The sequence below is a fragment of the Brienomyrus brachyistius genome, chromosome 3 (genome assembly GCF_023856365.1).
Source record: "Brienomyrus brachyistius isolate T26 chromosome 3, BBRACH_0.4, whole genome shotgun sequence".
NCBI classification, from domain to species: domain Eukaryota; kingdom Metazoa; phylum Chordata; class Actinopteri; order Osteoglossiformes; family Mormyridae; genus Brienomyrus; species Brienomyrus brachyistius.
In genome coordinates, this window is record NC_064535.1 from 23,585,616 (window position 1) to 23,612,070 (window position 26,455).

At 48.7% G+C, this 26,455-nt stretch overlaps 1 protein-coding gene across 11 annotated transcripts in view; it reads left to right on the plus strand.

The window, feature by feature from the left end:
* The window catches only part of LOC125738201 (forkhead box protein P2-like), a 117,307-nt gene extending 94,080 nt beyond the window's left edge, over positions 1 to 23,227 (plus strand). For 7 of the 11 annotated variants that reach the window (XM_049006900.1, XM_049006902.1, XM_049006903.1 and 4 more), the window contains 9 exons: positions 3,875 to 3,962; positions 6,220 to 6,303; positions 9,320 to 9,521; positions 9,870 to 9,946; positions 10,046 to 10,147; positions 13,699 to 13,820; positions 14,279 to 14,348; positions 15,205 to 15,440; positions 19,200 to 23,227. In XM_049006900.1, coding sequence (XP_048862857.1) covers positions 3,875 to 3,962; positions 6,220 to 6,303; positions 9,320 to 9,521; positions 9,870 to 9,946; positions 10,046 to 10,147; positions 13,699 to 13,820; positions 14,279 to 14,348; positions 15,205 to 15,440; positions 19,200 to 19,344 — 1,126 coding nt within the window. In that variant the 3' untranslated portion in view covers positions 19,345 to 23,227. The remainder of the gene's footprint in view (positions 1 to 3,874; positions 3,963 to 6,219; positions 6,304 to 9,319; positions 9,522 to 9,869; positions 9,947 to 10,045; positions 10,148 to 13,698; positions 13,821 to 14,278; positions 14,349 to 15,204; positions 15,441 to 19,199) is intronic. The other 4 variants (XM_049006905.1, XM_049006910.1, XM_049006908.1 and 1 more) reach the window with 1 other exon arrangement.
* The last annotated feature ends 3,228 nt before the right edge of the window (positions 23,228 to 26,455 follow it).

Genomic DNA, 26,455 nt, shown 5'->3' on the forward strand with positions numbered 1-26,455 from the left:
CCGAATTAGTCATAAAATAATGTAAAGATATTTGTAAGAATGCTTGCAAGACGGAGACTGCAGCCTCTGATTCCTGGAACCCGGGATGGAGTCCAGCTCAGTGTCTTCCGCTGCCTCGTTACCCCTCCTGTACTAACGCAGATGAGCCATGGTGAGCACTCCCTTTGTATTCATTTTTTTCTCTCTCTCTCTTGTGCACGCAACCGTTTTTCCACACACTCATTAACCAGCAGATGTGTGGTTTTTTTTTTCCCCCTGTAAGCAACCAGAAAAAAGGAGGGGGGGGGGGCACGCTCATCTCTCCGTCAAAGTTAAGTGGCAACATCGTGGCAGCGGAGTAATTGGAGTGGGGGGGGGGTGGTGTATTCGGACCGGTGTCTCGAAAAGCCTCTTAACGGCATAAAACGCTGATGGGGCTGCAGAGAAGTGAGAAGCTAATGGCAGGTTGTGCGGATCGGCGTGGCACAATGGCCAGACCGGCTGTTGTCATGGTGCGGCTCACGGAGCGAGCGCAGGGCCCATGCTCCGCCGACGATTTAGTTAATTAGCTCATTTGTAATTGGCCCGCTTTGTTGCCGGGATGTTAGCGAGGACATCAAAGAAGAGGTGTTTGAGGTACCTCGGATTATAGGTTATCACGTTGCCACTCGGAGGAGAGCGTCTGCACCGGGGAAAGGGAAATTATACATCAGAGTATTTTAATTAGGTTTGTAATTAATTCTCAGAGCCAGTGCCGGCTTCTGCGAGGCGCCGCGGCAGCACCTAAACCGGCGGGAGGCCGTGGCTTTGTGTTTATTACCCTGCCTTTCGGCATGTTGTGATGCTGCACGTACAGACGTAACAAGTTAAGCTGTATGGGTGATTATGCTGGGTCAGCTTATATTTACAGTTTATATCAATGCAGTTTTGTTTAGTATATTAGTTAGTACATATTTTTAATGTAACAGAAGTAATTAATTACAATACAGAACAATTTCATGTTTTCCTGAACTATGGTAATGTGTTATTTATTTAAACAAATAATGCACTTGGCTTGCCTGCATGTGTTTCATTATTGGTTTCTGCTGGCACCGCCCCGATTTTCAGGGGTGATGGGACACGTAGTTTATCGCTATTGGCCGGCTGCTTTTGGCTGCCGTCCCCATTGGCCGTCGCTGTCGCTTGGTTTTCGTTTCTCGCGCGCCGAGGACCCATCTGCCCTCCTCTGCTCTGGAGAACGTCGCGTCGGGTGAACGTTTACCCAGAAGACACATTTCGTCTGTGTTTGTCCTCCTTTGTCTGTCCCGTCACGGTGTTCCTCCTGTTCTCTCTCTCTCTCTCTCTCTCTCTGCTTTCCTCGCTCTCACGTTATCTCTCTCCTATACAGACAGGACCGTCCTCAGGTTTTATCATCTCATTGCATCTCGTTTCATCGTTTACCACTCCTGAAGCAGACATTAACAAACAAACCCAATCCTCAGCGTCCCGATGGCTGATGCTCTGCCTGGTTAGGGATATCCTTTCATCCTTTTCCCCCCATAAGAGTTGTCAGGTGTCCCTGTGCGGATCCTGGGCTTCGCCATTCGAGGCCTGGCCGCATTCCGTAGCAAGCGATTGTCAGATGGAACAGCGTCGACACACAAACGTCGTTGCCGTGCCAACAGGTCTGCTGGCTGGCCTTTGTTTTGTTGCGGTGCCACTTGTCAAAATGGTCAGTGGCGAGGCAAAGCCGCGTCACAGCTAACGCGCTTTTTATCGCTCGGGGGCCGACTGGGAACACAGAGGTACCTCATTACGAGACGCTGAAGTTATGCGGTCACAGCTCGCACACGCCTGTGCATATAAGCACGTATCATAATCACACACCTGAAAAATGAAATGATCTCATCGCAGGCCACAGGCCTCTGGCCAAGTAGAATAGAATGTCATGTAGTAGAGGATAGTGTATTTATACAGAGTGACCTGTGAATAGGGACTGGTAACCTGAACACAGCTGCGCATAACGCAGTTACTGCGTAACGGATGTCTCTACAAAGTGTTACTCCCTACCTGTCTCTTCTGTTCTCCAGTTCATTATAGCTGCCAAAACAGGTATTGGTCGTTTCCTAACCCTGACCAAAGACTATTAAAAAGCACCCAGACCAGGTCACTAATAGTTTTAAATTGTAGCCTTTATCCTGATGGGAGCAGAAGGGGTAAATTGAACATGTTGTAAATATGTTTTGCCAGTTAATTGGGTAAGAAGGCGTCGTATAATAAGTCTGTATTTTTCTCCCCTCCTTGAATAGTGAGTGACTGGTGTCCTTATGTTGACGGGGATCCCTGGTGCAGTTTGCCACTTAACTCTCCTCGCTCACGTGCATTCTAATCGGCTGATGACATTGCTGGATTCGGGGAGCCAAGCGGAGCTTGTGAGCAGCACCCGTGTGAGGCGCCCCTTCCGTAACGCTGAGCCCCGCAGAGAGCAGGCCGGCGCCCCAGTGCGGCTGCGACAGCGTGCCACGCAGCGTGCCAACCTTAAGTATTTCCCAGGGGTGTGGCAATATGTGTGTGACCACCTCATAGGACCGGCGAGGCCTGTGCAGTGAGGGGACAAGCGTCTCTTTATGGGGGGAGGTGTCCGGAAATACATAAAAGGCCTTAATAATGGTTCTGTGGGGGGGGGGGGCACCTCTTCAGCTTCTTTGAAGCGGGTTTAATTTATGACGTGTGCCATGCATCAGACACCCACAATGCCCATGTGTGTGGCTTCAGAGAAATCCTGTTCATAACATTAGTCCCACCTTCCTGCGAGGGACGTGATTAAATGATTAATGAAACCCCCCCCACACACACACACACACAGTTGCGCGCTTCCTAAAATGACAATTAGACACCGGCCAGCGAGAGCAGGAAGTCGCTGTCCATCCCTCTCTTTTTTCACTACCTTTTTCTTGTCTGCCATCTCGCTCTCGATTTACATCACATCTTAAAGCAACGGCAGCAGAAACAGTCACAAAAGCCCGAAACTGGAATAAAATGAGATTATTATAAATGCTGCTGCCGTAATTGAATGGTAATGCGGCGGAGTGATCGAGTCCCGCGCCATTGTGTCTCGCTGTCCCCAACCCCCCCACTCTCTCTCTCTCTCTCTCTCTCGCCTTTGATTGGCGTAATTGGTGGAGGGTAATGAATAGGTACTGTTATTTTGCATATCATGGATAAACAATAGTGAGGCAAGAAAAAAAAAATGGGGGGACTGTGGCTGAGGTATATGTGCTCGTATTCCCGCCTCCCCCCCAGCAATGCGCTAGCGGGCCTGTAGATGATAGCTGTGGTGTGGCGCTGCAAGCTAGCCTGTAATTACGGCAGAGGAACTGTCATCGCTGGCATTTCATGGGCGCGAGTCCTCAGAAAGCGCTTTGTGAGTTTGTCACCAATGATAATTCAGATAGAGGCTCATTACCGAACATCACAACACGTTTAGAACCTTTCGCCCATACAAGGGAGGATAAAGGTCTCCTTTAATGGCACTGTCCTTTGTGGGCCCTCAGACAAGGGGGAGGGAGAAAAATCCAATCAAGGCGGCCCGTCATTGACTGCGAGGTGAGGGGGGGGGGGACGCTGGTGCGAGGAGGGGGGTGCCTGCGTTTGTTTAAGGAAGGGAGAGCTCCCAGTTAAACGGCTCTTTGTGGTTTTCTGGGGTGGGAGACGGGAGAAACAAAGAGAATTTCCGGGTCTGAAATGTCACGACTCGAGGGTGGGCAGATTGAACCGACATGGGCGCTGGACGCACAGCATATAAAAATGGCTTCTCTGTTATCACGTGACCCATCCATGTCCCGCAGGAGGGTTAATTACTAACGAATACGTGCTGAACGGGCCTCACTCAGATTCCATTTCTGTCCCCCTACAGGCACCTTAACAGCGAGCATGCGCTGGATGACAGGAGCACGGCACAGTGCCGGGTCCAGATGCAGGTCGTACAGCAGCTGGAGATTCAGGTTCGTCCCGTGGTCCATCAGCTTGTATGACCAGTCTGTGAAGTCTACCCTCTGTCTCATCCACCCTCTCTCATTCACCCTGTGGACCCAGCCCTCCATCTTTCTCATCCACCTGCCCTCTGTCTCATCCACCCTGTGCCGCCCTCCATCTGTCTCATCCACCCAGTGCAGTGCACCCTCTGTCTCATTCACCCTGCTTGGCTCTCCATCTGTTTCATCCACCCAGTGCAGTGCACCCTCTGTCTCGTCCACCCTGTGTGGCCCTCCATCTGTCTCATCCACCCAGTGCCGTGCACCCTCTGTCTCGTCCACCCTGTGCGGCCCTCCATCTGTCTCATCCACCCAGTGCAATGCACCCTCTGTCTCGTCCACCCTGTGCGGCCCTCCATCTGTCTCATCCACCCAGTGCAGTGCACCCTCTGTCTCATTCACCCTGTGTGGCTCTCCATCTGTCTCATCCACCCAGTGCAGTGCACCCTCTGTCTTATCCACCCTGTGTGGCCCTCCATCTGTCTCATCCACCCAGTGCAGTGCACCCTCTGTCTCATTCACCCTGTGTGGCTCTCCATCTGTCTCATCCACCCAGTGCAGTGCACCCTCTGTCTTATCCACCCTGTGTGGCCCTCCATCTGTCTCATCCACCCAGTGCAATGCACCCTCTGTCTCATCCACCCTGTGTGGCCCTCCATCTGTCTCATCCACCCAGTGCGGCGTACCCTCTGTCTTATCCACTCAGTATCTCATTCACCCTGTGCAGCACACCCTCTGTCTCATCCACCCAGTGCGGCCCAGCACCTGTAAGGCTCAGATCCTGTACCTCTACCCCTCTGTGTCAGTCACCCCATATGGCCCATCTTCTCTACCTCCACCCTATATGGTCCAACCCCTGTGTCATCCATCCTTTGTGATCCATCTTCTGGCCCAGCTTCTGACTGATCACCCTCTGTATGGTCCGACTTCTGTAAGGTCTGACCTCTGTGGAGCCCAGCCTGTGTCAGATCCTGCTCCCTGTGGTCCGACCTCTATGTGACCAGCCTGCTGGGTATCACTGCCAGCCATCGTTCCGGCTTAATCGAATTAGGCTGGTGCTCCTGTAGCTCAGCTGTCCGGCCAGTGGCCGTGCCGCCCCGCACGCCTGCGGCGATTAAGGCCCATCCATACGTGAAGAGGGCCCGCAAGACAGGAGCTGCACTACGGCTTCATTTATTTCACCCAGCGGACTGTGGCTTCCAGTCGAGTGTGGCCCGCTCCGGCCCAAAAATGCGACTGGCGCCATCCCCCCGGAAACGAACAACAGTGTTAGCCGGCACCAGGCCCAAAAAAAAAGCAATTGGTAGAGTAAGACTGTAGGTTTTTATTTAGTTCTGCGGTGTGCCCCTAGCCTTTGCCAGTGCGCGGGTAAGCTGACTTTATACCTATCAGAATACACACCAAGCGTTTCCCGCTTCGCGTTCATGCCTTACAGAGCACTTTGTATTTATTTGTTGGATTTGAATCTAAAAAGAAGAGAGGGAAGGAAAAACCAGCATTTTGCATGTGAAAATGTATTTTGCTGACACTAAACATTATACACCAACACTGTGACCAATTATAGTATTTTTGCTTTTTTTTTCCCATGGTTCGTTTTTTTTATTTTTTATTTTTGATACGGTTTTATTTTTTCCCCCTCCCCCATGTGTCACTTGTAATGAGGCCCCAGAGCGTCGGGGGGAGCCGGTGGGCCATGTGCAGTGGTTCAGCCACCCAAGTCTCCCTGTCAGTCCGGCCCGTTAGATTGATGATGACAGGCTGCGAGGGTCACTAACTGGACCTCTGAGGAAGACGAGGGGGGCGGGAGAGCCGCCGAGGCCCCTGTGCGCTGCCCCCGTCACCCCAGTGGGGCCGCCAGCCGCTCGCCGCTCCTAACAGTGTCCACTGGACTTTGACTGGCCACCCAGCGCTGGCTAATTTACAGCCTGAGTAACTTGTTACTGTCAGGCTGCCTGCGACCTAAATTTTTACTATTGACAAAAAGATAAAGTGTTATTTGTTTTCGCTGACCTTTTAGCACTCTGTATTTCTGGGATCTCTCTTTCTGTGTCGCACCCCCCCCCCCCCCCCCCGGGGCTCTTCGGCTGCCTCTGTCCAAGTCGTACGCATGCTGCGTGTGTTAGTGTGGGGGGCTGATGAAATTGCTCTGTGCTGAAACGGCAGCGTGAACCGCCTCTTCCGCCTTTTACACCCCCCCCCCCCCCACACCCCACCTCCTCGTTAACAGCTTTCTAAGGAACGCGAGCGTCTCCAGGCGATGATGACCCACTTACACATGCGACCCAACGAACCCAAGCTATCTCCAAAACCGGTGAGTGCATATTGCTGCTTCGGTGGTAAATGGGGCTTGCGGTGTGCAGACGGTGGGGAAATGGTGCGGGGGGTGGGGGTGGGGGGCGTTAAACACGCCGCGCCCGGCGAGGAGCGGCAAGGGGGGATAGTTGGGTAGGCGCCGAAATTGCATGGCCCTCCAACAGTGATGCTGTGTTATACAAATCCTATCAGATGCGGCGAGCAAATGACTGCAGTAAAGCAAAACAGAGTCGCGAGCGAAAATCACAGCCTTTGGTGAGACGCCTCATCGCGGGATCATCTGTCCCTGATAGATTTAGCGCAGAAAACAACCTGTTAGGCCCAAATTGCTGTTTAGCTCTGTGACTGGGGCGGCGCTGGGGGGCCAGTTGAGGCCCCAAGAGAGAAAGAACCTCTGGTTAAATTTGTCTTGGTTTCCATGCATGAACGTGACATTAACGGAAATGGCGGCACTATCGCTGGCCCCCCGACAGGCTGTCTGACACTGTAATTCACATTGTCGTCAGGGGGATGGAGGGTGAATCAGAAACAAAATCCAAAAACAACTTTATAGGAGGTAATTTTATTTGGACACACATATTTATCCCTGTGTAAACACGAATGCTTCCATGTTTCACACACTTTGGAGAGACACATAAACATGGCGCTTCCGGGAAACGTGCAAAATAAATATTTTCCGTCATAATTATTTATTTGCCAATAATGAGGCGTTTTTTAATGTTTTGGGGGAGAAACATAGTTACAGTGTTACCACCGCCAACCCTCAGCCCCATCTCAGTGGAACAATTTTCCTCATCACGTCCTATCATATAAAGTAGATAATCACAAGATAGAATAATTACCCGGTAAATCCGTCAGGAATCTGCTGCTCGCTTTTTCCAATTAATTATTCAATCAGTAATTTTTCTCCCCTCGCAAAACTCCAGCAGCGCGGTAACATCCTCGCTAATAAAGAATTTTCGGCCCGTAATCCAAAACAGAATATGAATGAATCATGTAAATGAAGTATTACATTACATAAAGCACGCGTGAAGGGATCACTAATTGCGTTTGATGGCGGGCAATTAATACGGAAGGGGGGGGGGACGGACGGCTCGCCATGTAGGCACCCCGGAAGTGTTCCGGAAGAATGCAATGCCCGATACAGGAAAAAAAGTACAATCATGTGCATATATAAGTGCACATGTGCTGAATTTGCATGCTGTAGAGAAGAAACTCCATAATTGATATCATGGTACAGATTTATGTTCTTATACGCAACAGGCAGAGTTGAAGCTGCCCACACATTTGATAAATATTAATAGTTTGAATTTATTAGCGGGCTGTTGGTTCATCAGAGCACCGTTAGCAACTCTGAGCGCAGTGGCTTCGGGTGCGAGCTCATTGTCTGCTCTGCGACCCAGTTTGTTCCCGAAGCGTTGCTTCATTAAATGTCTCCTCTCGGTCATGTTGCGGCCGGACGGGAATCAAAGCTGTCAGGCCCGTGAGTCGCAAGTAATGGGTTTTTTTTTTCTCGCCGTTGAATACATTCCCAGCCTGTCTCCTTTTGCCGATCTCGTCTGCAGTTCGGATATAATGAATTCCGTTCGGCCGTTGCTGGATCCTCTGCCTTCGAACATGTTCTCCTCGTTACCGGCCCTGGTGTTAGCTTAACACCATAAATATACATGCTTCATACGCTCCTCGTCTTCCCAGTTGTTGTAAACAATTTATACCATAAATAGCGTTAACTTCCAGACGGTGAGTCATTGCAGTAGCGCAGTTAATGAACTACTAGTGAACTGTAACCTTTGAGTGCTTTGAAATAGTTCCGCACAAGGGAGCGTGGTTTTACTGACCGTCAAACCCACACAGCACCCAGTTTTAGTCAAGCAGTCTTGAATCAGGACATAAAAAAAAATTGTAGGATCCATTGGGGAGGGGGGGGGTGCTCTGCAGGGTGCTTAGCGTCTTAGCTTAGCAGTGCTAACACACTGCGTCTGGCTCAGGCCCAAGAAAGAACAATTAGTCGGCATATGTTAATTTGTTCTCCCTCGGAAATCCCTCTGTCTGCCGTGCGTGTAGAACACCCCCACAAAGAAAGCTCCTGCCACAAAAGCTCTTCATTCTTCCACTGTTACCAACGGCACCTCGGTGTCAGCAGTCCTCTGATGGGCGGGGGGTGCCGTCTGGTTTTTGGCACCGGCCCACTCTGAGCCGGGAGTAGGCCGGCCCCGGAGCCTGATGTCTGGTGACTGAGGGATATAGTGCCGCTGGGACTCGTATATACAGTGAAGGTCCAAACGTGCGTATGTCTGGAGGCCGCTGGCAGCCACCGTGTCCCGTTTTCCAGCACATTCCGCAGGAGAGCCACCCGGTGACGACGTCATCCGGCCCTCCGTCGGCTGGCTCGATGTTTCCCCCCCATTCTTCACCATTGCCAATCATGTTTAATTTGAACATCATCAGTGTCCTCTAGCTAATCTGCAATTAAGACAATTTGGTTAAAATGTGTAGTAATGACATTACCGTTCCACCAAATTAGCAAGGCAGGCTAAAGGTTAGCGCCGCGTCTGCCAGATGGATGTTTCTTCGGAGCAGGAGTCGGGAAGCTGGAAATAGCTATTTATCGGCGTTTTCTCCGTCTCGCCGAGCCCATGTGATATTTTACGTAGCGGAGGAGGCCCTGACTGGCCTCAGTCCAGCGTGAGCGGCAGCGCCGGATGCAGGGGAGCCCAGCACCGGGTCGGAACGGGCCCGGCTGCCAGCGGCGCAGATCATTAGATAATCTCTAACAGCGTGTGCTAATTAGGATCCTTATGATACAATTTCATCCTGTAATTAGCCCAGATTGGCTGCTTCCTCTGCCCATTATTAGTGGAAACACAGCTGTAGGTGGGAATCCACCGCTGTTTTTCAGCGTCTCGATAAACCCTCTCCATCGCTGTCTTGTATTATTATTATTATTATTATTATTATTATTATTATTATTATTATTTATTTACCCCTGCCCTCCTCCTCTCCAATGTCCGCAGCTCAACCTGGTGTCAAGCGTCACCATGTCAAAGAACCTGCTGTCTGCGTCACCCCCCAACTTACCTCAGACGCCGACCACGCCCACGGCTCCGGTGACGCCGCTGAGCCAGGCCCCCCCGGTGCTCAGCCCAGCCAGCCTCCCCGGCATGGGGGCCGTGCGCAGACGCCACTCGGACAAGTACGCCATGGCCATGTCCTCCGGTAGGTGTCACCGACGGCCAGTACGGGCCGCTGTCACGCAGGGGTGCCATAGAGTATGATTTCATGGGCCCCTTGCATTCGGAGACACTGCCCCATTCGAAGCTTTATACCGACTAGGCTTCCCCCAGCGGCCTGTGAGCAGGGGGGTGTGATGATATGATTTAATTAGAATTGCATTTTTCCAGACATGTAAACTGCTGATTTTATGACATCTGCTGTTTTTCTTCTTCTTCTTCTTCTTCTTCTAAATTCGCTAATAATCTGACATTAGTTCTGTACCCAGAGGACACAAATTTTACAAAATCATTTTGGGGGTGTGTGCGTGCGACACCTTATTTTTTTCCACAGAGATCGCCCCCAACTACGAGTTCTATAAGAATGCGGATGTGAGACCCCCCTTTACATACGCGACCCTCATAAGGCAGGTAAGTGGAAAATAAATGAAGTCGACCTGATTAGATTAGAGTTAATTAATTGAATCCGGCCTCGTTAGCGACGCGTTATTGGATGTCGCCTTGTCGCAGGCCATCATGGAGGCGGGAGACATGCAGCTGACACTTAATGAAATCTACAGCTGGTTCACACGTACCTTCGCCTATTTCAGGCGCAACGCCGCAACCTGGAAGGCAAGTCCTCACTTCAGGAAGCCGCCACCAATGTCTTTGTAATTTTGTTTACTTTTTTTTCCCCTCCTCATTTGGAGCAATTAATAGGCGAGTCGGTGGTTGAAAGCACGTTCTGACACACTAATTACGGAGGGGGCACTCAATCACCGAGCGCCGTCGTTGGCTGACCGAGTTACCCCGCCTTCCTCTCCTCATATATGATTGGCTAATTAGTTTGAAAAATGGCTGTTTGGCCTGCGCAGCCAATGGGGGCCGCGGTCCCGTCCCTCGTTGCGTGGCTGTCTGCACACATCGTACCTCATGGCCCGGGCCAGCCAGCTATCGGCGCGCCTGTGACCAGTCGGCCGGAACTAAAGGCGAGTTAAGTGAAAATTATCCTGTCAGGACAGAAACGCAGTTTATTTACATAGACAAAAGGCCTCATTTATATCCCCTGTCCAAACAACCTCATTGGCTGGCCTCCCTACAAAAGGGGACGGTGGAGAAATGGCCTCTTCAACGTATCTATTTCTGGGAGAAGACGGTGTCTGGGCAGATAAGAGCAAGCAACCCCCCCCCCCCCCCCCCCACACACACACACACACACATGAACACACACCACCCCCAAGCCCTAGATGTACAGTTTTATTTTCATTTCAGAAACGGGGAATGAAACATCAATTAGCCAAAAGACATTCGGTTGGGGGGGGGGTGGCGGTGATGGGGGGGGTTATGCAGCCACTCATGTGGATGCCCCCGTGTTTTTAATTTATTTTTTTTTAAGCTCTATATTCACTACGCCGAATTAATTTGGATTTAGAATGCAAATTACCCGGCTGAGCGATCAGAGATGTGTATGAGAGGAGGGGCCTCCCTCTCCAGGTCTTCAGACGTCTTCTAAAGCCTGCTTACGTCGCTTCTGTTCACCTCGGTGACGTCGCCAAGATCACAAATCGCTGCTGTCCTCGGGCTGGCGGAGGGGCCACTCTCTGCGCACCAGCATCGTCCGCCCTGCCTCGATACTTTTTTTTTTTTTTTGCGATTCCCGTATCTGACATATTTATGTCTTTAGTTTCACATTTCCTTTGTAACTTATTAGAGAAATGACCCACGCTGGGCTTGTCATTTGATTAACTGAGAGGGATTTAAAAAAAAAAAAAAATAAGGTGATTTAATATCTCAGCGTGGTCTCATCGGCTGGCCAGGGGAGCCGGCTCTCATTTCCAACAACTTATTAGTTCTAACTATATAGCATGCATAATAAAACTGCTCATTTGCTCATTAATATTAAAACGATCATATTCAGAGCCATGGGCATTAAGATCAATCAAATCCTTGGGTTTTCAGGTCAGATGTGAGATGTGCTTATGAGTTTTTATAGAGCCCTTTCAGTGAAGGCACCGCCGACGCAGATGGCTTTTGAAATAACCGCACCAGACGAAAATTAATGAAAATTAAACAATGCGCGTATTTGTGGGGATTTAACTGGATGCATGTAAATGTATACAAGTACGTGGCAGACGGCTTTTGTGTTTTCTTTGGGATCCGTGCAACAAAATAAAGTGTTTTTTTGTTTTTAATTTTTAATTAGATTAGAAACGCAGCAAATACAAAGGGGCTGTCTTGTTCTGTGGTTTGTATATCGTTCTGAGGCACTGAGAGCATTTGTGAACAGAGTAACGGCAGCTTTACCTAATTGGGGGGGGGGGTGTCCAAGTATGCGAGTGTAGATATATTAGCATTATGGTGGGGGGGGGTCCCTGGAAGCCTGTCAGCGACGCCTGTAATGGGGGCACATTGGACATGTCATAAAACTCTCAAATGCCACATCACACCCCCACTGCCTCCGGGACCACGTGCCAGTCTACTCTCTCTCTCCTGCTTATCATGGTGGGGACAGAGCCAAGGCCTTTACAAGGAGAGGACAGGAGCAGGACAGGGCCTTTAGAGGGACGGGGACAGGAGCAGAACAGGGCCTTTAGAGGGATGGGGACAGGAGCAGGACAGGGCCTTTAGAGGGACGAAGACAAGAGCAAGACAGGGCCTTTAGAGGGTCGGGGACAGGAGCAGGACAGGGCCTTTAGAGGGACGAGGACAGGAGCAGGACAGGGCCTTTAGAGGGATGGGGACAGGAGCAAGACGGGGCCTTTAGAGGGACGGGGAGAAGAGCAAGATGGGGCCTTTAGAGGGACGGGGACAGGAGCAGGACAGGGCCTTTAGAGGGACGAGGACAGGAGCAGGACAGGGTCTTTAGAGGGATGGGGACAGGAGCAGGACAGGGTCTTTAGAGGGACGGGCACAAGAGCAGAACAGGGCCTTTAGGAGGATCGAGGACAGGAGCAGGACAGGGCCTTTAGAGGGACAGGGACAAGAGCAGGACAGGGTCTTTAGAGGGACGAGGACAGGAGCAGGACAGGGCCTTTAGAGGGACGGGGACAGGAGCAGGACAGGACCTCTAGAGGAACGAGGACAAGAGCAGGACAGGGTCTTTAGAGGGACGAGGACAGGAGCAGGACAGGGCCTTTAGAGGGACGGGGACAGGAGCAGGACAGGACCTTTAGAGGAACGAGGACAGGAGCAGGACAGGGTCTTTAGAGGGACGAGGACAGGAGCAGGACAGGACCTTTAGAGGAACGAGGACAGGAGCAGGACAGGATCTTTAGAGGGACGAGGACAAGAGCAGGACAGGGTCTTTAGAGGGACGAGGACAGGAGCAGGACAGGGCCTTTAGAGGGACGGGGACAGGAGCAGGACAGGGCCTTTAGAGGGACGGGGACAGGAGCAGGACAGGACCTTTAGAGGAACGAGGACAGGAGCAGGACAGGGTCTTTAGAGGGACGGGGGCAAGAGCAGGACAGGGTCTTTAGAGGGATGAGGACAGGAGCAGGACAGGGTCTTTAGAGGGATGAGGACAGGAGCAGGACAGGGACTTTAGAGGGACAGGAGCGGGACAGGGCCTTTAGAGGGACAAGAGCAAGACGGGGCCTTTAGAGGGACGGGGACAGGAGCAGGACAGGGCCTTTAGAGGGACGGGGACAAGAGCAGGACAGGGCCTTTAGAGGGACGAGGACAGGAGCAGGACAGGGTCTTTAGAAAGACAGGAGCAGGACAGGGTCTGTAAAGGGACAGGAGCGGGACAGGGTCTTTAGAGGGACAGGAGCGGGACAGGGCCTTTAGAGGGACAGGAGCGGGACATGGCCTTTAGAGGGACAGGAGCAGGACAGGGTCTTTAGAGGGACAGGAGCAGGACAGGATCTTTAGAAGGACAGGAGCAGGACAGGGTCTGTAAAGGGACAGGAGCAGGACAGGGTCTTTAGAGGGACAGGAGCAGGACAGGGCCTTTAGAGGGACAGGAGCAGGACAGGGTCTGTAAAGGGACAGGAGCAGGACAGGGTCTTTAGAGGAACGGGGACTGGAGTAGGACAGGGGACAGGACCTTTAGGGGAATGGGGACAGAGAGTATGGATTATATACTTTTTATATATAATATTCAGATGTACAATATCTGCAGTTATATTGCACAAACTGAAATGAAAATAACTCTCAGTTTCTCCCCCCCCAATGTGAACCAGAATGCCGTGCGGCACAACCTCAGCCTGCACAAATGCTTTGTGCGCGTGGAGAACGTGAAGGGTGCTGTGTGGACCGTAGATGAGGTGGAGTACCAGAAGCGGCGATCGCAGAAGATAACGGGGTGGGTGATGAGAGTTTCACAGGACTGACACCCTTGCATGCTGTCATTCAGGACTCAGGCCTTCACTCACACTATTCTGATCAAACCGCTTTTTCTGGATCCTTTTAAAGATCATGTATAAAATGGCTGCTCTGAATGTAGAAGCGTCATATCATGTGTTTCAGTTTTATTATTCCTAGCTGTAATTTACTCTTCTTGTTCTAGTTGCTATACAGCGAGAGCACAACTGAGATTCTGCTTCTTTGCTTGTCTGTATAGAATATGGGGTTTATTTATAGAACATCATTCATCATAATTTCATATTTTCTCCTTCCTCTCCCAAGGAAGTTTACTTTGTGCTGCCGTTTCACTCTTATGAAAGTGTTTCGTGAGAATATATCCTGCAGCCTGAATAACAGATAAAGCACAAAAATCTCACTTGTGCATTTACTGTGTTTTGTTTTTCCGTTTCTTGCCAGGAGTCCAACACTAGTTAAAAACCATCACTCCAGTCTGGGATATGGAGCAACCCTCAATGCAAGCTTACAGGTGAATACTTAACCCCCCTCCCTCCTCTTTTTGACTGGAGAGACACACACACTCCCCCACGAAGCTGTTTGAGCAGCATGGCCTCCACGCTGAACCTTCCAGTCCACCCCAGCCAGCTCCTGTCTGAATAGCATCACCGGCAAGCATGTCAACCACCGCCCCCACCCCCCCCCCCTTCCCGGCCCCCGTGTGGGAGGGACGACAAGGACACCCTGTGGCAGGGATAGGAAGCGGTGTGAGAGCAGCCTCTGCCGACGCGAGCAGAGAGTCATTAATATTAATCTCTGCTGTCATGAATGATTTCTCACCGCGCCGGGTCACACGAGCTGCTCGTGGCAAAAGCCTGAAAATTTAATTACTGCCTGTAATTTTTATGCACAAGAGGCGAAATGTCAGGACTTTTTATTTTGAGGTGAAGTTTTGTCTGTTTTAATAGTCATGAGGCAACTTGTTTTTTTATTTTATTTAATTTTTTCATGTGTAAATGGGTTCTCTCTCGCACCATGCGAGAATGAAGCGTTTTGGTTAACGTCCGGATCACAGGCCGGGACACAACTGCCCCCCGGTTGTCTGTTTCGGCAGTGTTTGCTGTTGCCCCACTGTTGTGTGTATGTGTTGGGGGGGGGGGAGAGAGAGAGATTAGTGGGTATTTTACATGCTCATGTCAGAGTGAAAGCTGGAATTTGAAGCATTGGTTCTAAATAAGTTAAGCACATCTACCTGGTTAGGCTTGCTTTGCCAGGTTCTCACTTCAGGGATCTGACTCTGTGAAGCGTGTGTGTGTCTGTGTGTGTGAGAGACACAGACACCCCTGATGAGCTACCTGTGCCTCCCCCCCCCCTTCCTCCCTCTCCAGGCCGCCCTGGCGGAGAGCAGCCTTCCCCTGCTCGGCTCGCCGGGTCTGATGTATGTGTCCCTCCCTCTCCAGGCCGCCCTGGCAGAGAGCAGCCTTCCCCTGCTCGGCTCGCCGGGTCTGATGAGTGGCAGCTCCACGGGGCTGCTGCAGACAGCGCCCGAGGACCTGAACGGCGCCCTGGACCACCTGGACACCAACGGCCACAGCAGCCCCGGCTACTCGCCGCAGATGCACAAGTGAGTGCCACGCACATCTCCCACAATGCACTGCACCCTTACCCACATTGCACCCAGTCACGTCACCACTGAAGGATTGTCCTCCATTTTGCAAGGAAATAAGTGTATAGATGTAAAACCACCACCCACCCCATAAAAATAAAATGAAAATGGCACACATTTGATCATACCTTAAATAAGTTTACAGTTAGCTTTAGGATAAATCTAATCTATAAATAGGGGTAATTACAGATTCAATTTTAATTACTCCAATGTCGGCATTGTAGGGGTTTAGAAGTTATATTTTATGCAAGACTGTTCCTATTAATATTTAGCAGCTAACTGTATCATTAATTACTTTACAATCTTTGCCTTTCCATCTTTTTTAATGGAGCAGAGAGAAGGACTATTAAAAATTAATGTCTTGTGGGTTTCAGAAATGTGTCCGTGGCGAGCGCCTCTCCCTCATCAGTGATGTCAGCGGCATAGCGGTCCCATGTCCGCCGTGGCCACCCGGGCCGTGTCACGTGCCGGCTGGCGGCGTCCACCGTGTGCCTCTCTGTGCGTCCTTAAAACGGGCGGGGGGCAGGAAGGGGCAACAGCAGCTCATAGCTTGCATCTGAATAATGCAGCTAGGCAGGGTTGAACTCAGGAAGCCATTTTTTCACTAATATCTGTGTCGGATTGGCTTTATGTCCAGGGTGTAACCGAGCCCTGTGGCCTGTGCTGCCTAGGATAGGCTTCCCCATCCCCGCTAGGCTCCTCGCCTCCCTCCATCTGCCTGTACACAGAAACTACATCCTCAAAATGGAAGAAGTGTGTTAGTGCGAGTACAGCTACATACGCCGCACTAAATAATGCAGAGGGGCTACCGAAACGGAAGGGGCAACAACAAGCTCTTCGGATGGCAGCAAAACGAGCGATTATGCCGCACGCTGTTTCTGCCACACGCTGAGCCCGGGCCACTCTCCATAGCCTCAGGCTGGCATCCCTTAACGTCACGGTGTTCCGCTGGGTACGTTTTTACAAAATAAACTCGGGATGATGCGTATGAGCTGTGAGCTAATCCCACGTGTAAAAACCAGGGGAAGTGTCCTGCGTGGGCTCCCTAAAATGTGGCTGATAATACTGAGAGTCTGCTTTTGAAAAGTGGCGAAACGTGTAAGTGTGACTATTAAATATCAGTGATATGTACGGCGCCCTAAATGCAGTTTCCCTTCTGCGTTCCTCGTGTTAGCAGGCCGAGCCGCAAAACGCAAAACATACTGATACAAGTCGAGGAGGTGGTTTTCTCACGGCAGCGCGATGTGGCGGGGGGCCCGGGGGGACGCAGAGTGACCCGCAAGTCCGGCCCCGACTCTCCTATCCCTAAAGGAGGTTTTCCTGTCTCCGGTCTAAGTCCTCCTTGACAGTTGCCCTCCAAGCGGCGTCATTTGCATCGACTGCATTGCTATGCGTGATTGCGGATAATAATCCTGTCATAATATACGCGCGTTCCGGCCCGATTGCAGCTATGAATGCCGAGATACATAGCCGGCATTTATTTCTGACTTCATAATGCTCGCCGCTCATTAAATGCTAAATGACGTCTTAATACACTGCAAAGTGACTGCAAGAACTCATCATTTCTCTTGCTTCCCCCACCCCCACTCTCTCTCTCCAAACCACACAAGCATGTTACTGATTTATAATTAATGCAAATGAAAGCCACAAGCGGCTCCCATGCGCCGACAGCGTGCTCAGCCGCACCACATCCGCTGGCCCGCCACCCGGTCCAGACTCATTAATCTCCCTTTAATATTTTTAAGTACATATCTCTGGGATTGTTTGTTATTGTATGATAAATACAAGTGACAGGGATTTTAGAAGGCTACCTTTGTCACCAAGCTCAGGGGACGTCGTCGTGGGGGGGGATTTGCATCCGGGGGATGGGGTTTGGGGTGGGGGGGGATGTCCCATTACTCATCCCTTGAAGTTAATTGGGAGATAGAATCAAATTTTGGGGCAGCAACAGTTTATGTTTGTGATCAGAGAGCAGGTGCTTTGGAACGATTCAGTGACACTTGGCCCGGATGTTGCAAGGCGGCCTGGTTGAAACCCCCCCCCCCCCGCGTTCTGCCCTCTCAATCCTCTCACTAGTGGATCCATTTCTGGTAGCGGATCCATTTCTGTCTGAATGTGCGCATCATTCGGGAGGGAGGGAGAAATGTGAATTAATTGGACGGCATCCTCTGCAGACAAGCCTTCCCAACAAGATCTGAATATTAAGTTATTTTGCCATAAATATTAAAGTAATCTGTACCTTTTAAAATTCTTTTCAAATTCAAAGTTACTTTTGCTATTGATGTGTGTAGCCCATGAGAGCAGAAGAAGATCCGGTGTAATACGGAGACTACATGATAAGGGGCTTCCCCCCGCCCCCCCCACTGGGATTCCCTGATGCATCTTACGTGTCAGAAATAATTAGGTTTTTGTCAGATTTATCATTGTAGCACAAACCTTTTCCTGAGCAGGGCCGGATCACGTTAAGCCTTGTTTGTGTGTGACAGTCTTATTATTCTTGTTAGGCTGCCGCTTGCTTCCTCGCCCCCTTGTGTGCAGAGATTTCCCCCCTAGCTCGAGTTGGGCCCCGCGTCCGTGTTTTCTCCAATTTATTGACACTTGTTAAAGATATTCATTCATTTGGAGTTAAAAACATGTATCATCATGTCTGACGGAACCGCTGGTCTGAAGTTGATTAATGACAGAGTCTGCCTGCCGCTCTCTCTCTCTCTCTCTTTCTCTCTCTCTCTCCCTCTCCTTCTCTCAAAGCCTCATACCAGCCCTGCATATTAATGAGAGATTGCCATTTCTATTAACAAGATAAAAAAAAAGCAAGATTTCTCTTGCTTCGGGGGCAAGAGGATGAGAAATTCTCGATTATTTATAATGTAGCTTTTTTCCAACCAGGTGCCATCAGTAAACTTTTCTGAGCTCCTGTCTGCCCCCCCCCCCATCCCCCCCACTGAGCCCACCCCTCCCAGCGAAAATTAGCATCTTCATTTTTCACCGCAGTCCAATGGCAGCCAGAGTGGTTTCTCCTCACTTGATTTATTTAGCGTATTCTTAAGTAACTCTGCCTGAAATTACGTGTTGGCAACATAAGTGTCTCATGTCCCTCTTTTTAAAATGTTATTGTGTTCTGAGCGCTTTGCATTTTGGGGGGGGGGGGGGGGGCACCTTTTATTCTGCATCACAATTAAGCTGTTTGCTGAAACACAGGCCGCTGTCATGATATTAAAAGGACCGATTGCCGCCATTAAGCATCGAGCCTTACGAGTGTCTTCCGGGGGGGGGGGGGGGCTGCGTGACGTTTAAAGCCCCAGAGAGGCTTCGGCGCGCCCTGCTCTGGGCCAACCCTCCCCCAAGCCCCCCCGGCTCACGCAGCATTTCTAATTACCTTTTCTAAATAGCAGCGTGAAAACGGAGCGATCACAGCAAGACGAAATGCCAGGGAAAGGCTGTAAGCAAACATTTCAATAATTTATGAAAGGACGCCCTCACTTTCCTCCACTTAATCCTCCATTGTGGAAGATGGGGCTGCTGCCCGCTCCGTCTGCGGGACGGGACCAATCCAGCATACCTAATGAGAAGGAGGACAATGTCACCCGCATCCCTCCCCTCAGCACTGCCCTCGGCACCCTCCGCCGCTCCTAATCTGTCCCACGTGGTTCCATTTTCTCAGAAGTTTCTGCATTTTGTCCGTTTTTAACTGAGTTACACTCCCCCTCCCCACTTCAGGCCGGCAGTCCACGTCAAGGAGGAGCCCCTGAACCTGGACGACGACGAGTGTCCGATGTCACTGGTCACGACGGCCAATCACAGTCCAGAGCTGGAGGAGGACCGAGAGCTGGAGGAAGGGAACTTATCGGAGGATGTCGAGTAGCGGGGGGCGGGGTGGGGTTTGGGGGGGGGCGTCCCCCACATGCCGCTCGCGGTGGCATGCGGCTGACTTTTTCCCCGGGACCATTTACTGAGCATGCATCGTTGGGACAGCCTGAAGGAGATAATCCTTAGAGCCCTTCGGGAAGCAGACATGACGGGTGTAAAATGCTTGGTTTTTAACTCGACAAAGACTTATTTCCTTACAAACTGCGTGGCTCTGGCCGTAAAATAGAAGAAGACGGTCTAACGTGTTCGTTGCTCAAACAGAGATGAGGAAGAGCGTGTCCGTAGAAAGCTACCGGCATTGTATGCTGCCAAAAGAAATAGTTTTAGCTCTGTCCTGTATGAATTTCCCACCTGCAGTCGTTGACGGCGGTAGAAGCCGGCTCTGGCCCAATCACAGTCGTCGCTCTCCTGTCATATGCACGGGGGGTGGCCCAAACCCACCGCTGCTCCTTGCATGCGGCTAAGATGCTATAAGCTGTATTTTATTTTTTTTTACACCCCCCCCCCCCCCCCCCAATACCTTGCATCATCCGGTCATCATCTTCGGCACTTGACTTCACCTGCACCGGAACCGCAGCACCGGACCGAATCTGACCGCTGTGCCCTTCCCACAAATCTCGGTCCTGTCCCCCAAGTATGAAGTGCAGAACCATTTGTGCAAGCTGTTAAAAAAAAACAAAACTAAACTAAACAAAAAAACTAAACAAAAAAAACAGAAAAACGGGGAAAAACGCTGACCTGCTTATCCTACTACCGTCCTCTTTACCTCTTCCTCCTAAAGCTTTGTCTACCTGCAAACAGTCAAAGGCAACAGCTAGAAACCAAAGCCAATCTATCTATGGCCAACAGCGCAAGCAGGAGTGGCCGGGTCTTCCCGGACCGGCCTTCTGGAACGTTCATTAGTGCAAAGGAAAGCTTTCCACCAACTACCTTCTTAAATGACCTCTGGGATCGTTTTTTCAGTTGGGCCCCGTGCGAAGAGGACGGGGCCGATCCAACACGTCGCCCCCCCCACCCCCCCCATCCCTCACCCCTCGCCTGGCGGTCGGCCCGCCCACCCCGCAGTCACAGCGAGAATCATGGCGGAGGTGGTAGCAGGCCGGGGGGGTGCGGGGAGAGGCTGATACGCAGCAGCCTACACGAGGATCAAAACGAACACTGACCAAAATACGCTTTGTGTATTTAACGAAAGTGCAGAATTCGTACTTATGTGAAACTCCTTTTTTTTTAAAAAAAAATACTTATTGTTTTTTTCCCCATTATGACATTGTTTTCTGGTGAATATGTGACGTTACTGGGACTGTTGCGTATGTTAATTTTATAATTTTTTTATGTTTATTTTTTTTCTCAGAGCCGTATTAAATTAAACTGAAAACACAGTAACCAAACATTTTAAAGATCTAGTAAAGCCAAAAAATAATAATTTTGAGTTGATATGAAATGATCTGGCTTGGTTGTTAAGAGCAAAGAATATAGCCATTGCAGAAAAGGGTACGGAAGGTGAATAGTAACCTTTTCTAGGTGATATTTGCTTTCAAACAGTGGAACATTCATTGTGTGATAGGAACTTATCTGTAGCAAACTGTCTGTACAGATATGGTGGGTGTACAGATACCTGTGAATAGATGGGTTTTGTAGTGCCATCATGTATCCAGCTAAAACCATTTTATACCATATTTGTAGATTTACAATAATTTGGACTAAAGTGATGGGGGAGGATGGTCATTTCTTTGTTTGTTGTACCGGTTTGATCTCAGCCAATGTCATCTAGAAAAGCTGATGCATCTTTTTAAAGGTCATTTCTGTTTTCAACCGAACCAAAGTTACGCAAAGTTCTGCCTCTTGTAACAGGACAGTAAGGCTGACAGTACACTCCCTTCTGAAGACTTGCACACAGTCCAAATTTTTGGTACACTGGCTTTCCTGCTCCTTGTTTTGCTAAAAGCGAAGGAACCTACCAATGCATAAAATGAATTTTCTAAGGGTTGTTGAAAATGCTTTGCGTTGTATTTGAAATACCGAGGTAACTCCGCATTGTACGTATGGAAACACACTGTACATATGTCGCTTTTTATGTGCCGTACCAGGTCTTTGTAAACCCTTACTTTTTCTCCCCAACCAAGCGACCTCATAACCTGGTTTATGGTTATCGCTTTACCAACGGTTGACTAAGGGGGCCGCTTACGCAGGACTCTTTCACACGTGCAGGCTCTCATGCTGCGTGAACAGTGACACACACACTGTTACACAGTCGCTTTATACACGCAGTCACATGTATATTCCTACTCAGTCACTATACACATATTGTTACATACTCACCTTGCATGCACACACACACACCGTTACTCTTGTTGTACATGTTCTGATACTTGTACACAAATTTGCTCAGTTACTCTGTACACACACACACACGCCCATGTTCCTACATACATTCTTGGCATCATCCCATACTCATGCACTGTACACACACTCTGATATCACACTTGGCTACACACGCACAGAGATGCACGTATGCACTAGTTCCTCTTGAGGGATGGTGAGTCCTGCCAAGTAGCCTGTCAATCGCCCTCCGCAGGGGGGGACATCTCACCCGGTCACCTGTCACACCAAATATGTAAGGACGCGACGTCTTTCGAAAAAAAAAAGGGTCCTCCCACCCGTCCAAAACGCTTTCCGGAAGCTTCTACCTCTGTCCGACAATTTCCCAACAAACATGTCAAGACTGCATGAGACGTTAGGATGCCGCAGTAGATGTAGCCGAGGCTGGGATCCGAGTGGCAATGCCACACGCGGAAGATTCACGTCCCGATGGGTCATCCTCACATTTCTGTCCAACGAGCCATTTTACAAATGACTTGCGAAGGGGAGTATATTGTGTTTTCAGATGCATGTCTAAATTCGTGGTTGGACTGGAAATAAAGTTCAATTAAAAAAAGAATAATAATAATAATAATAATAAAGTATTAATTCTCATCAGGAAGGTGGCCGACGTGTTCGACGGTAATATTACCCATACCTCAGCTACACTGTTTTTGGAGGGAAAAATGAAAAGGTCTCAGTCACAGAATGCGTATGAACCTGTAGATTTTGCATGGGTTTTTGTAAGAAAAGAGCAAAAACGAAAAAACCGATAGAAAAAAAAGAGAAAATGTTTAAAATAGCTGCTTGCACATTATTACCAGGAAAACCTCCAAAACTGCAGTCTGTTTATCCTCTAGAATTTAGGGTTGTCGGGGTTTTCTGAGTTGCTTTTGTCTGTATTTTGATAATTGTGCATATAATGTAAAAAAAAAAAAAAATGTTGGTGGACCCATTTAAAAAAAAAAAAAAGCGATCCGACCGTTTTTTTTTTTTTCTAAGACGAGAAAAGTCGGAGCTGCTTCTCGGCAGCCCTGCTCCTCTGTCATCGCTTGTTACGAGTAGCAAACCCGCGTTTCCTGCATCTGCTTCTGCATAGCTGTTGTAAAGCTTTAAACTAATATGTGTATTTATTGCTTGTACTTTAGTGCATACCCAATGAAGCATTATGTCTGACAGTCACCGTACCCTTTCGGTCCCTCTTCCCTGATGACGGGGATCCTCTGTGTATACAGTAAATTTTAACTGTCGCAAAAGAAAAAGGAAAAAAAAAAAAAAAATGACATCTGTTTATGTATTTGGTGGATCAATTTTGTTTTGTTTTTTTGTTTTTATTTATCTTCTATGGAGGTAAACTAATTTTTGATACTTTTCATTACTGTGTACCGTGTCCATACTTTGAATTCTCTGACATGTAGAAGTCATGGTTGAGAATTATTGTAACAGCTGTTATTTGTTCTGTATTCATGGCTTTTCACTGCTGAATTAAATAAAGGACCAAAACTAGGATTTGAAAAACAGCTGTCTACCTCCACCTTTCAGCTTTTCTTTTTATATGTATATATACACTAGAATATACGACCATTTTCTCCTGATAAAATGGCACTTAGGTAGGGCCAGGGGTTACGCTTAGAAACTTTTCAGATGTGCCCGCACAAGCTGCCTCCCCCAACCCCACCCTGAATGGTGTCAGGAGGGGAAGGACTCCTTCGAGCTCATGCTGGCATTTTTGAGAGGGTGGGGCAGCCCAGGAAAAGCACCTCTAAAAGGTTGGAAGCTGGGAAATCAGGATGGGATGGGCTTACTACAGAGATCTTTGAAGCCAGGAAATAAATACAGTATGTAATGATTGTTTGTAGGGCCAAGGGTCCGAGAGAGGCCTGCAGAGATTGAGCAGCAGGCACCTGTGCTGCTGCAGTGATCATGGTGTCTGATGACTCACGCAACGTGACGCCGCCCTCTTAAGGACCCTCGCTCTGCAACTTCTGCAAAGCAAGCATGTGATTTGGCACCTGCGTTTACACGGCCTGCACCTGTCATAATGCAGACCACACAAGGGGCGGGCGTCTCTGTGCTTTTATGCTTCATTTCTCTCTTGTGGGTCTTGTCCGCCGACGCAGATCTCCATGTCCATCGGCTGCGAATGACTGTAACGGCGGCCGCAGAACTGCGCTGATTAACTTCGCGGTAACGCATCTGTGGTGCCGCAATTACATCCCAGTCAACCGCCTGCTGCCTCGATTCGGGCTCCTTCCTCCACCAAACGAGCATCTGCTGGGGTGCTGTGAGAACAGCTGCCTGTTTACGTGTCGTTAATGTGCCCCAGCGTGGAGCGCCATGGCGGGGGCCGACTGTACGCTGTTCCTCGTCAGATGCCACTGCAGCCGCGCCGTCCTGCGTGATGTCTGTGCAGCCGAGTGAGGAGGTGCATATGGTGCGCGACAAGAAACACAGCGTACAACACGACTATGCCCACCCCCCCCCTCGCAAGCAGCGTTAAAATAATAATGCAAGAGCCTTACCCGCCCTGAGGTTCAAATGGTTAAAAGCAGCTGTTTTTACATCATCAAAATGTGCTAAGCTCAAATGGAAGGTCTTTCAAAGGACAGATTTAAACATGCAACGAATATCAAAGACGAAAAGGGAAACTAATTATAAAACCAAAAATACATTTTGTAGCACTTATTGCATTGTAAAGTTACCTAAGAAAAGCTTCAGCCTTTTCCCAGACCTTTTCATTTTTATTCTGACTGTAATTAGTACCGCTGAGTCTCCGCTACAGAGGCTGCTTTCATTGTAACAGCTTCATTATGGGCTCTTTTTCAGATGCTGCAGCAGTTTCTCGTCACCCTTAGAATTTATTGCGGTTTTGTTGTTAGCTCTGCGCTCGGAGGACAGAGCGGTCAATCTAGAGGCCACTGGAACGGACTGACAAGCGGCGTGACCTCCGTCCCCAAGGCAGGAAAGTGAAGCACATCCTGCGGCAGCACTGGCGGTCGCGAGGGATTTATGGTCTGGGGATCGTGGCGATCTCTCTCCATGTGCTACATAACATTATTATTATTATTATTTTGAAATGTGTAACAGGGTGGCATCTGAGATAAGTCATCTTATCACACATTTACAGTCATTTAGAAAACTGATGTTTTCGTGGGAAAAAAAAGATTCTAGTGTCTGCCAGCTTTTATTATTGTTGTTATTATTGTTATTTTTGAAACTTGTGTATCTCTTTGCCTGAAAAAGATTGTCAGTTCAGCAGAATTACTTCAGCTCTGGGCTGTGAAATTGGCCTCTAAATAGTCTGAGGAAATGGCAAAGCTAATTGAGATCATCATTATTATAATTGCAGCTCCCTAAAAGTGCGTCTTAAATAAATTGCATTGGTCTTGAGTTCATGTTTGACGCAGTTGCAAAATAATTGCATGGCCCTGAGGCATGGTGGAGTTTTGTCGGCGCTTTTTTTTGGCAACATGTATTTTTTTAGCACTATCTTGTCTACAGTCACTTACGTTTAATGTTTTTCATCTATATCGGACAGATATACCGATTTAATGTGCACCATTTTACCAGGAGTGACACGTAAATACACTGCAATGCACAATTTCACAGGCAGAATTCATATAAATTTATAACCTGACAGATGAAAGGTGTTATTGTCTTACAGAGATATCCGTGGGGACAGTACAGAGAAGGTTAGACAGTAATTACTTATGTATTTATGATTCATTTCAGAGGTTGTCGCCCAGTAATTCATATGATGTGTACGCGCAGTAAAGGCATTTTGGCGCCATGCTAACGTAGCAGAAATGTATTTTATTATAACGGCCGTCTCAGAATTATATTGCGTTTTCCTGAAAATAAGGCGATGTTAAATATAACATTTCGATAAGATTGACTTGGAGTTAAGTACGCAGGCTGTGCAATTAAAATAACTTCAGAAATTGCTGAATGTTGATCTTTATCGCTTTGTGCGTACTTCATTTCCATTTCGAAATAATTAGAATAGTGTAATCGTTATTATAATGCCCGCATTTATTTTTTTCCGCGAATGTTCCCGTAAACAGCAATTATTTTCACAGACTGTTTTTATGTACCTCGTTTTGAATTTGTTGTAGTGCAAGTGTTAAGAGAAAAATATCTCATGGACAGTCTAGATATCAATTCCAGAGCGTTTCACGCGAATTAGATCGAGACCTAATTGCCAATTCATCTGAATTTATTAAAAAGAGATTTTGTCTACGTACCACCATTGAATTTGATGCACCAAATTAAATTAGGGTACTGGATTGTATCTCTGCCTTAAATCCTGGCAGATTTAAAAGGGCTTTTTAATAACTTCTGAAGAGTAACTTTCTATTCTGTTAGCTTCTAAAAATCCAGCGTTAGTGAGAAATGGTAGGTTAAATCACTTACTGAAGATTTTTAATGACATTTCATTGCTTCTCGTATAATTACTCTTCATCTAAGATATCCTGTAATGATGTTGGACAGTCGGGTTGGGGCTCACTGGCTTTTCTTCATTAGTATGTCATTCCCGTTTCACATCATGAGATTTAATTGTGATGCTGAATATGCACAGCTCTCCACAGAAGTCTAATCAAAGTGGATCCACTTGTATTATTCATACCCAAAAATCAGTCCACTTGCTATTTTTATAAATAAAAGAATACAGATACATAAATCAGCTGTCATTAGCGCGTTAGCGGCGCGTCTTCCAGACGCGAGAGCAGCTTGTTCTGCTCCTCAAG